This window comes from Candoia aspera, chromosome 1, assembly GCF_035149785.1.
Source record: "Candoia aspera isolate rCanAsp1 chromosome 1, rCanAsp1.hap2, whole genome shotgun sequence".
NCBI classification, from domain to species: Eukaryota; Metazoa; Chordata; class Lepidosauria; order Squamata; family Boidae; genus Candoia; species Candoia aspera.
In genome coordinates this window covers 51,177,752-51,190,443 of record NC_086153.1, presented here as the reverse complement: position 1 = coordinate 51,190,443, position 12,692 = coordinate 51,177,752, and the positions used below count along the sequence as shown (strand labels likewise).

The following is a 12,692-nucleotide window of genomic DNA, read 5'->3' as shown; positions in this document are numbered from 1 at the left end:
CACAAATAGACTACTTGGGTTACAGAATCTCGGCGAGGGGCATCGAGATGAACCCAAGTAAGGTCCAAGCCATCCTGGCATGGGAGCGCCCACGCACGAGGAGGCAACTACAAAGTTTCCTCGGATTTACGAATTTTTACAGGGGTTTTATCCAGGGACTAGCAGAAATTGTGCTGCCTCTAACCAACCTACTCCGAACAAAGGGCTTGGGAGACACGCGAAAGTCACGAAACCCGGGAGTGCTCCTGACTGCTGACTGTCAAAAGGCTTTTGATCACCTCAAAAGCCTCTTTACAGCAGAGCCAGTACTACAACACCCCGACCCCACCAAGCCTTTCATGGTACAAGTAGATGCTTCCGATTTTTCCATTGGGGCACTCCTGCTTCAGCGGGATTCTGACAATCAGCTGAAGCCCTGCGCATACCTTTCCCGCAAGTTATCTGAAATGGAACGGAGATGGCACGTGTGGGAATAGGAGGCGTTTGCCGTCAAAGCCACCCTAGAGGCATGGCGGCACCTCCTGGAAGAGGCCACCTGCCCCTTTGAGGTCTGGACGGACCACAAAAACCTAGAGGCTCTCAGCACTCCAAAACGCCTCAGCCCCAAACAGGTTCTCTGGGTGCAGTTTTTCAGCCGATTTGACTTTAAACTCAAATTCATACCGGGGAGGAAGAACTTCCTAGCCGACGCTCTCTCCAGGCGGCCCCAGGATGCCAGTCAGGCATCCGACATTGTAGGCACTGTGTGGACCGACACACAGTTGGGTTGCCAAGCCATCACGCGCAGCCAAACCGGGACACAGCACACCCCAGCGCAGCCACCCGCAGAGGGAGGGAGACGCATGTCAATTTCACCTAGCTTGCAACAACAGTTTGCTCAAACCCTCAAAACGGATACATGGTTGCAAACCAACCAACACAATGTATCTTTCACAAACAGTCTGGCTTGGAAACAGAATAACTTGTACATGCCAGAGCAATTGCGAGCAGAAGTTTTAAGCCGCTCACACGACGACAAAACGGCTGGGCACTTCAGGTTTGTAAAAACACTGCATCTAGTCAGACGACAATTCTGCTGGCCCACTCTTAGGAGGGATGTAAAGGAATATGTCACTGCTTGCCCCACATGTGCCATGGCCAAACGAAAAGTGGGGAAGCCCCAGGGACTGTTGCAGTCGGTAGCAAGCCCCTCCTGCCCTTGGGAAGAAATCTCGATGGACTTTATTGTGGATTTGCCACCCAGCCAGCGAAAAACGGTTATCTGGGTGGTAAAAGACTATTTCTCCAAACAGGCACACTTTGTACCCTGCGCCTCCATTCCCTCCGCGCAACAGCTGGCACGCCTCTTTTTAAATCACATCTATAAATTGCACGGCGCCCCCTCCCGTTTGGTGACGGATAGGGGCACACAATTCACTTCCAAATTCTGGAAGGCATTTTTAAAATTAATTGGAACCAAGCAAGCACTATCCACGGCTTGGCGCCCCCACACGGATGGCTCTACGGAGATTCTTAACTCCACCCTGGAGCAATTCCTACACTCATTTATAAATTACCAGCAGGACGACTGGGTAGACCTGCTCCCCTTTGCCGAGGTGGCCTACAACAATGCAGTGCACCAGAGCATGGGTCACACCCCATTCAAGGTGGTATATGGTAGAGACTTTGTTCCGATCCCGGAACTGCCCCAGCCAGACACCCCGCCTTGTTCCCCAGATGACTGGGCGGCGCAACTGGCCACGGTTTGGCCCGTCATCCAGCTGGCTCTCTCAGACGCTCAAGCAACATACAAAAGGTTTGCGGACAACCACAGGGCGGCGCAGCCAAACTTGAAAGTGGGAGATAGGGTCTACCTCTCCACTAAGTTCATCAAGTCTCCGCAGCCCTCGAAGAAACTGGCACCCAAATTCATTGGTCTGTTCCCAATCATAGAAATAATCAACCCAGTGACTTTCAAGTTGGAGCTGCCGCACAACTTGAGACGCATACACCCAGTGTTCCATTGTGCCCTACTGAAACCGGTCACCTCTTCAAAGTGGCACAACGAACCCCCCCGCCCCCGCCCATCATGATAGATGGACAACAACATTTCGAAATTAAGGAGGTACTAGACTCCAGAAGGCTAAGGGGCACCCTACAGTACCTCGTCTGCTGGAAACATTTCCCCCACCCTGAGTGGGTGCAAGCTCGAGAGGTCTCAGCACAGCGGCTTGTCAAATGCTTCCACGAAGCATACCCTGACAAACCGGCACCTTAGAGTTTTCTTGGGGGGGCAGTATGTCATGTCCCCCGTTGCAAGGCATCCATGCATCACAACGGGGAACATGCCTTTCAGGAAGGAGGAAGGGATAATCCTAATCCTTTAAACACTTAAACACTAAAAGCAATCACAAAGACAAAGGAGGCACACCTTTGCCCGGACCAGAGGAGCCATCAACATATCGCCGGAACTTCCACACATTACCCTGGGGGACACACCTGCACCGGACAAGGAAAGGAGACAGAGAAAACCAGCGGTGATCACTCTAATCGCCCATCAACAGACCAGTATCACTTCCAGATCGCCAATCAAGGATCCGGATCCAACTTGTGGGACAATGGGGGATGGAGGGGGACAAGGTCCGCCACGCGGGTATATACGGGGTACCCTGCAACCACGCCCGCATTCCCGTCTTTTTGCATGTATGCACTCTGTACCCAATAAACGGAAATCCTTAGCCCCATCTAAGTGAGTCCGTGTCTTATTGGGGAACGAGGCAACCCTGACATGCAGGCTGTTTTTTACTGATCTAAGTGCGTGGAGTAAGCTCGTCCACAAAGCTCTTACCTATGGCAACACACACTGCTGTTGTGCCCTGGCTTCCGCTACCTTTGTTTAATACTTTGTTTTATGTGCCATAGGAATGAGAGGCACAGCAAAAAAAAGCCAGTTTCTACACAGAAACAACAACAACAAAACCCTTGGCAGAGGACAGAAAGACATAGACCCACAAGCGGTTGAATAAAGAAGCTCTAGTTGAGGTTAAAGCCATGAGGCCTGGTAGTTTCTCTTCCCCACAAAGCAACCGCTGATAAGCAAACTGAGCAGTAATAAAACTGCTCACTTTTATGGCTATTGGTTTCTATAGCTGATGGATGCTCTCAGGTTCATGTTTGAATGATTGTTTTAGGATATATAGGGAAGTTTGCCAGTAAAAAAAATCAGCTTAAGGGATATCTGGGCCTGGAATTTATTTTTCCATCACGAATCTTGGACTTTTCCAGCACGGCAATGAGAGCAAAACCAAAGGCTTCTGAGGTTAATAAGACTATTTGTGTGGCTATTGTTTCTGATTGCAAAAATCTGGATGACCACAAGGTAGCGGAAAGCAGATACCGATACCAAAAACTCTAGCACTGTGCTGCCATCTGGTGGCTGGCTGGAATGTTGCAGTCCTTATATGGTAGCCCTACTATTTATTTTAGCAAATATATTGAGCTGCCCAAATTATTCTTTTGCCAATGGTGAATGGGGGCTGGATTTAATGCCAGAAAGATACTTCCAGGCAGGAAATAACTGAACCCAAATTACTCTGAGGAACCAGTGGACTGCATTTCCAGATGGGAAATGGAACTATGTAATTACTTACACTGCCTCCATTGATGACGACATCTGGATCAACCACATTGCCAACTGATTTAGACATCTTTTCTCCTTTTTCACCAACAGTGAATCCATGAACAATAAGAGTCCTAGAAGAAAGAGCTCTGGGTAATCCAAAGCTTCCTTAAGAGAGTCATACATACGTACATACTTATAAGCCAGCGTATACTACCATAGCTGCCCCTAAGAAACTTACCTACCAACTTACCTATATGGTGCCTTTTTTTGTGTTGCTACACTAATCAAGAGGGAAGACTGGAACCAGCCTCCCAGCTGGTCTTTTCCTTCCAGGTATAAATCAGCCCTTTCACCTGTACCTAAAAACATAAGCAATATAGTATTTGTAACCAAGATTCAAGATTCTAAGGCATTTGTAATCAAGATTCTAAGGTATCCACTTACTTCAGCGCTGAATTATATGAACTGGAAATCATCTACTGTAACAGAAATATGGCAACACTTGCAAAACGTATTTTTTTAAAAAAATATAGTACTCTTTGTTATTCAAGTGGTGATTCTGAAGTGTTTATAATGGATTTAATTATCACCTTTTTAAAAAATCAGAATTCAGGAGCTGTTAGGCAAACCTAGTTTACAGATTGTTATACCTAGTAATTGTGTTATATAATTGACTTGCCAGATCGATATAGCTCACAACTGTGAACGTAATAGTAGGAAAGAAGATAGAAGCTTTGACAAGTGCAGCTGCTATATCCTTGGAGCTCTAGGCAGGGAAAAATGGGAATGTTTCCTTTCTGCAAAACTAGTAGAAGCCCATGTTCCTCATAAATCTGCTAGCAATAATGACTTCATATTCCATATAAAGTTATAAGAGCTACTTTCCCCCTAACGTTTCATCTACTGTTCAATTAACTTTACAAAAACTTAGATACTTAGATCTAGCTGTAACTAGCACACTTATAGTGGTAAAAATTAATTATTTATTAATAAAAAATTCTGAATCCGTGTTATGGGGCAATCCATTGATTGTTTAAAGGAATACAATTTTTTTCTTATCAAACATAATCTGTAAGTCATCTGACTATGTTAATGAAAAGTTTTTTTAAGATGGATGTATTGATTTAGCACACTTACACTGGTAAAAATTATTTATTAATGAAAATAATTCTGACTCAGGGTAGTGAGATGCATCCACTGATTGATAAGAAAAAGCCTGTATTCTTTTAAACTACCATGAACTGTAAGTCAACTAAGTATATTAATTTTTTTTCTTTTTAACATGGATGTATCGATTTAGTGAATAATAATAATAATAATAAAAAGAACCTTTGTATGTGATTCTTTTCATTTGTTCTTTGTCCTATATTATTCCTTAATGAATAAAAATATAATAAAATGATAAAAATAATGGGTGCATCCAGGCATCTTTATGAAAACTATACACCATTTCCCTGCTCCTTCCAATATATTGGATTCAAGACTGAAAAATCTTATGCAAATGGAGAATGATTTATTTTAATTGCATATACTGCTTGACTTGGATGCTACATTCTTCTCCCACAATCTCCTTGCAGTTTACAATACATCACAAGCTTTAACGATCGATAAAAGCTTTAATTAGGGTTATTATTTACAGTTAGAGGGCATAGGTCTTTAAAATCCTTTTCTGTTGTTATTTGAGCACTGTATTGTGTATCTTTGATAAGAGACTTTAACCCATAGATTAAACACAGGGTGCTTCAATGGCAAGTACAATTATCTAGGCCTTTTCCTTTAAATACCCTGTCAGCACAAAGGATAGGTATTATAAAACAGTATTCTTTTAGTTAAACATTAGTATGATAGCTCTGTGGGGAACTAGGCTGGTGCATTTATCAGTTCTAGAAAATGATCTTGATGGTCATATGTTTCCTTTATCTGATGCTACATTGCCTTGTCCAATTTTAACTAGAGACTTGGCCTAATTGTGCAGGAAGTACTCAAATTATGAAGCTTTAGTAGCCTCTCAACTCTGCATTAAAATGTGAGGTTTGTGACTTTCATACAGGTAGACAGACCAAGAGCTGTATGTTGCTCTGGCAACAGGGCCCACTTTAGCCCAACTGTAGAATACCTTCCAACTACTAACTCAATTCTAAGTCCAGCCCATGCACAATGATTGTGTGTGCAATGATGTTCATTGAGGGATCAAGAAAAAGTCCTCCGAGGTAACACTGTGGCCCAACAATATGCAGCAGAGGACAGCAGCTGCATTGCTTTGCTTTGCAGCCTAACAGGGTTCTGCACATGTGCTACACATCCAGAGAAACCTCTGGCCCTGAAGCAGAGCACTTTACAGCCTGATTTGACCTTTGCTTCAGCTGAGTACATGGAGGACTTTAAACATGGATAACAAATAGGGTCTCCCAAGCAGCTTTTCTGCCTACTGCCACATTTCTAGAAGTCTGAAGGGGCACTGGATTTACATCAGTTTGGATGAGAGTATACCTCTCTGCACGAGCTTGGACCCTAGTAAAGCAGACTCCCCAACCACACTGAGTGTCATGCTCCCAGATCAAACATCCCCAGAACATCTCATCTGACTCACATGCATGAATGGAATCAGCACGGGTTGAGACTTGCGAGTCAGTAGAAGTGGGAGGGGGGACAAGCCAGGAGTGTGAAAGCATCTTGTTTGGGCTATCTCTGGCATCCAAGGTCAACCGGCAGAGCTGTTGGAGACATCTGCACAGAACTGGACGGACTGGCGCGAGAAGGGGGGCTGCATACCGAAGGAGGGGAGGGGGTTGAATTCACTGTACTGTTTAACTTGGGGAAAGCGTGGGAACTTCTATTCACAACTTTTTCACTGTACTGCACACTACGCTCCATTAAAGAGATTTCTACTTAACACATATGAATTGGATTTAATGAGAAACTGAGCGGGCAGCCATTACACTGAGTGCTACTTGTATTCCAGCAGACTTCCAATTGAACACATGGAGTTTGGGGATAGAATGTCTGAATGCCTGAACAGGGCCACAGTAGCATGAAAATGAATAAATATGACTGATGGGATTTTCTGCACAGCTTCCTATTCTTCTCTGAATAAATCACAAATTTTAACAGGAGATATCATAGGCTCAGGATCAGGTATATATAACTTAATTTCCTAATCCCATTTAAAATCTCAGTCATGGGCAGCCTTTCTCAACCTTCTGACCCTGAAGGAACCCTTCAAATATTTTTCAGGCCTCGGGGAACCCCTGCACATTCAGGCTCAAATACAGGCCAGAAGTTACAAAATTATATTCGTTTCATGGGTAGGCCTGTGTACATGCATTAACAGTATTCTTAAACTAAAAACAAAGAATGAAACTTATCTCTTTAATGTGAAGTTGCCCAAATTCGAAATATTTTTTTTAATAAATCGTAATTTCCCAGGGAATCCCTAGTGACCTCTCATGGAACCCTGGGGTTCCATGGAACCCCGGTTGAGAAACCCTGGTCATGGGTAATATTTCATTCTAATTATTTTACCTTGCTTGTGAATGAAAGAGGAATTTACAGAAACCCAAATCATGTTGAAATGACTAGTGAAATCATCTTGGATGGCTCCTGGAGTACTGCTGGTAAACAACCATCTATATCCCACCAGAAAGCAGGGACTTTAAGACAGTACAGAGCTGGGCTAATGGCTGCTGCATGATCAGACTATGAACAGCCACCGCCTCTCATGGCTAGCGATGAATGTCAGCGCTTTCAAGCGGCTGCCACATGGCTTCTGAATTTGCTTAAATAATATGTGCAGGGAAGGGAAAATGCACTGTAGCCAAAATACAGTGTAATGTGTGAACTCCAATGGTAAAACCATTCATGCTTAGTACTTCAAGTTATATACCTTTTTGTTTCTCAGAATGTGGTAATAATTTTACAACATTAAGTAAGTTAAACGGCAGTGAATTTTACATGGCTTAACAATTTCAAGACAAAGTGCAAGAAGTCCTTAGATAAATTCACATTTGATCATACTATTGCTTCCCTGGGTTGCAAGGAAATAAAAAAAAATCCTGGGACAACATGTTTTACAATTCAACAAGATTGCTATCAAACATTTGTGTACTCTTGGTTTAAAGTTCAAAAGCAGCTGGTGCCCTACACTAAATTCTGATCCCAAGCTGCACTGAAGCTTCCTACCATTATGCTAGAAACCTCTGGGCTGTTTTTAAGTTGGTTCTACAAACACAAACTGCTTTATATAAATGGGAAGGAAGAGATAAACTAGAAGAGACTCACTCCCATTATTTTCAAACTACTGGTCTGCATTTTGTTAAAAAGTTATTTATTTTTGGTCTGAAACAAGGGAAACATTCTACGGCCCTCTAACATAACCATGCAGTTAGAACACAAAAGGTGATAACATCTGTACATACTTAGAATTACAAAGTCTTCTATATTTTTAACGTATTTTCAAAATTCATTGTATTGCATGAAAATTGAGTAACCCTCATTGTCATCTGAAGACAGCTTTCTCCAAATTGCCACTCTCCAGATATGCCTTAATGTATTTCCGGGTCAGAGATACTCCAGTGGATCCTTCACTGAGCACATGACCTCTAATGTCACTTCCAACTCTATGATTCGGATTCTATGGTTCCCTCATGAAATGCAACCCCAGCAACATTTAAAGCCAACTGGGCAATTCTGAGATATTTCTGAGTTTAGAATGTCTTACCTTCTAGAACATGAGCCCAAGATGTTCCACTGTCAAACCAAATATCCAAGACATCTTGTCCTTGTACATATTCCTGGATATCATGATTAGCAGCCTGATTCAGAAATGTATGGGTTAAAAACATGAATTAAGAAAATAAGAACAACACAAATTCTTCCATTCCCACTTTTGTGCCCTCTAAATTTCAGTTTACAAAGGACCAGTAACAGCATAATCATCACTAATTTTCATAATGGCAACTTGAGTAAGAGGACAATATTATAGATGCTCATTTGTATGCACATTACAAAGATGAAGCCATGTTGTTTTTGTTGCAAGAGACTAATCATATTTTGGCATCTTAAAATTAAGCAATAAACCTTCTTGGAGTATAGTCCATTTCACCTGATTTATTATGTAAATTTTTCACCTGACTGTAACTATACATACATCGATCGATCGAATTATCCATTCAGTCGTATCTGAGCCTTGGTGATTCCATACGCCAGCTCTCTCCATGATTTCTGATCTTGTATAGCGTCTTTCGGTTGCTTTATATTTTGGCCTGTGTCTGCTTTGATTACATCCAACCAGCGCGTTCTTTGGCGTCTTCGTCATCTTTTGCCACTGACCGTTCCAAGCATAACATCTTTCTCCAATGATGTTGATCTCATGACATGACTGAAGTAACTAAGTCTAAGTTTTGTTATTTTTCCTTCTAGTGACATGACCTGTTTTATGCGCTTCAACACTTCTTTATTCGTTATCTTTGCAGTCCAAGGGATGCGCAAGAGCCTCCTCCAACACCATAGTTCAAACGAATCAATTTTCCTTCTATCCAACTTTTTCATCGTCCAACTTTCACGGCCACATGTAGTTATGGGGAACACGATAGTGCAGACTAGTCTACACTTAGTTGTCAAGCTGACATCCTTGTTTTTCCAAATTTGATTCATACGCATCATTGCTGTGTGACCCAGCATGATTTGGCGTTTAATTTCTTGGCTTTCGCCATTTTGATTGACCAGTGATCCTAAAAAGGTGAATTCTTCCATGCATTCCATCTCCTCTCCATCAATTCCTATTTTGATGTTTCCATTCCTTGCAGTTGTCGTGAGTTTGGTCTTTTTGATATTCAGAAAGAGGCCAAACTTCTCGCTTTCTTCTTTGAGTCTCATGATTAGGTGCTTTAGTCCTTCCTGGGTTTCTGAGAGGAGGGTTGTATCACCCGCATATCGAAGGTTATTGATGATTCTTCCACCAATTTTTACCCCAATTTTTGATTCGTCTAGCTCCAGTTTCCTGATGATCACTTCGGCATACAAGTTGAATAAGAAAGGTGTCAGAATGCAACCTTGTTGCACACCTTTCCCGATCTTGAACCAATCAGTGTCTCCATATTGAGTTTGTACAGTGGCTTCCTGATTTACATACAGTGATTTTACCAACTTCACCAAATGTAGTGGCACCCCAAGGTCTGCTAGGTCTCTCCATAATTTGTCATGGCCAAAACAATCAAAAGCTTTCCTGTAGTTGATAAAGCACATATAAATGTTCTTTTGAAATTCGTGATGTTTTTCCATTATCCATCGTACATTTGCAGTGTGATCACGGGTGCCACAGCCCCGTCTGAAACCAGTTTGGACATCTGGCAGTTCCCTTTCAGTGATTGGAGCCAGGCGTTGTTGTATGACTTTCAGTAGAATTTTGCTAGCATGAGATATGAGGGCAACAGTGCGGTAGTTGCTGTTGCTCTCATATCTCATGCTCTGAATCCCCCTTTTTTGGCAATGGAAAAAACACTGATTGTTTCCAGTTATGCGGCTATGTGTTGGTTTCCCAAATTTTCTGGCACAGAGCTCTGATAATTGCAGTTGGTACTGGTCTTAGCAATTCTATTGGGATGTTTGCCATGGTCAACACAATTTACAAAATACACACACACACACACACACACACAAATACACATTGGTGTACATATAAGGTGATTATGACATTGCCTTAAACCTTTGCTGTTTCACCGTGTATACTGTGGGTGGATTTGGGAAATCATTTTCACAGAAATAATTGCTAATGCAGCATTCTATGTTGGCCCACCTCCAAGGTACCTTGGCCTATACTTTAGAACCATGGTGCTTGTTGGAAAGTCCCCAGAACCTTACAACATCATCGCTTAGACCAACCCACTACTACAGGTCAGATCCAGGGTAACCCTTGGCTTGTCAGGCCTTTGGATTTCCTGAATCCTGTTCCTTAACCCAGACTATTCTTCTATAGATCAGATCTTCTACTGTCCCTAAATTACCTTTGCCAGAGCTTCTTTGGGAAGAAGCTGCTCAATGGGAAGGGTCCACCAGGCGTCACTGCCATGCTGCTCCACTAGTTTAATAACATTCTCAGTGCTTTTTCTGCAGGGAAAAAAGGGAATCAGTGACAAAAAGACAGGAAATTATTAATCCACATTCTGCAATATGACACACATTAATTGGAGAAACCAAGAGCCACTAAAAGTTTTCAAATTAAGAAAGAGCTATATAAATTACAAATAAACAAACAATAATATCCTAAATATACAGTATGGGCAACCTCTTTAAGATAATCAATGAAAGGACTAAAACAAATTCCGAGTGAGTAAAAAACACATGTGTAAAGCTGTTTTTGCAAACCTTGTTCATTAGTCAAAATGCTTCAGTCTGACAGTACCTGATGTTAGCACTCTTGAACTTTTCTTCCTGTCTGTGCTATGCTTTTAAGCTTCTAACAGAACCTATATAATGGCTCAAACAATGTGGTAGGGCATCAGTGAGCACCCCCAACTTTTGATTTGCACATAGTTCCCAATCTCCAAGAATTTTCCCACCTGAATTCATTAGAAAATCATGGATTTTCATTGGTGTCAATTTTCTTTGCTTTTCTAACATTAGGCCTAAGACAGATGAACTAAGCCTTTGTTAATTTTAAAACATTTTTTTAAAAAACAGCATAATAAAAAAGGGCTAAAAATTCTACCTCTTCTCTTTCATGATGTCATCTAATCACCATCATACCCCTTGTAGCTAATGATTTTTATTTTTGTTGCAGTTGCAAAAGCTTCTCTCTCCTACGCTAAGGACTATATTTGATAAAGAACTGATACAGGTTATGCTTCTTCTTCAAGTTAAGAAGGACTGACTAAAAGAAAACCTACACCTGTCTTTCCAAAATGCTGCTCATTAGCCATGATGGCTAGCAATGATGTAAATGAACATATCTGGAGGACATCAAGTTTGTAAAGGTTGGCTTAGGTAAGGGATGAGGATATTGCAGTGAACCTAGAAAGATGCTTGAAGTGAATCTCAACTATTTAACAGGCACACTTTTTTGTTTTAAATGAAATGTTTAAGATCCTTCATCAAATTAAAAAAAATAACAGAACTTGTAGTTTCCATGCAAATATTATGGATGCATGCATACTATTCTGTCAGTTATATAAGACAAATTGCTCTTCAAAGAGTGGGCTGTTACCATACTACTTTCTTCTGTCCACGCCAATTCTAATTCATACCGAAATACTCTGAAGAAAGAACTTAGCGATACTATACCAAGGACAGCAAACGTGAAAATCCGTAATATGATTAATGATACCTTAATTTACCTACCACACATTCCTTTGGGATAGAACAAGATATATAAAACTAAATATCAAATAATATGTCTATTTTGGGCTAATGAAACCAGCAATACAGTTGTCTGTTTAAGATTCAGAAAAATAAATTTTAAGGTTTTGTTTAGAATAGAATTAGTAATATAAGTTAACACAAACCTAATCTGCATGAAGATATTATCATATATAAACAGATAAAGAGATGGCTTCTTTCAACAAGTAATCTTACTCATCTTGCTATGTTGTGATTCCTTTAACCATTTAATAACATAGGGAAGAATATGAAAATAAAGTTGTAAAAAAGGTTTTAAAGATCACAGAGTCCCAAATCACACATACTCTGTGTGACTAGAAATGGGCTTTTATGGGAGAGGTATGCCCTTGCTTACAGATTAAACCCTAAAAAAAGTCTCCCAAGCTCTGTTACACAATAAAAAGTGCTCTTTCTGATTGTTGCTTCAAGGTTCTTTCCATGGAACGTGACTTGTTCTGTTGTCATACTTTGCCTGCAGCAGGGTAATTATGTTGAGGGAAGAAATGCTTGTACCTATATTTTAAAAGATGCTGTGATGCAAAAATTACCAAACTCCTTAAACTCAGAATCCAGTATATATTTTCAGATTTACTTACTGAACAAACTAGAACTAACATACTGTATAAAACAGTAAGATATAGTCCCCAAAGATTCTCTAATATCCAATAAAGTACAAATAAGGTTTTTTTTAAAATTAAAAAACAGAACATTTATGCCA

At 41.1% G+C, this 12,692-nt stretch overlaps 1 protein-coding gene across 1 annotated transcript in view; it reads right to left on the bottom strand.

The window, feature by feature from the left end:
* The window catches only part of IARS2 (isoleucyl-tRNA synthetase 2, mitochondrial), a 45,946-nt gene that overhangs the window by 10,251 nt on the left and 23,003 nt on the right, over window positions 1-12,692 (bottom strand). Inside the window, exons 13-16 of the mRNA XM_063303658.1 lie at window positions 10,603-10,705; window positions 8,319-8,412; window positions 3,852-3,960; window positions 3,630-3,732 (exon numbers count right to left, since the gene is read on the bottom strand). Coding sequence (XP_063159728.1) covers window positions 3,630-3,732; window positions 3,852-3,960; window positions 8,319-8,412; window positions 10,603-10,705 — 409 coding nt within the window. The remainder of the gene's footprint in view (window positions 1-3,629; window positions 3,733-3,851; window positions 3,961-8,318; window positions 8,413-10,602; window positions 10,706-12,692) is intronic.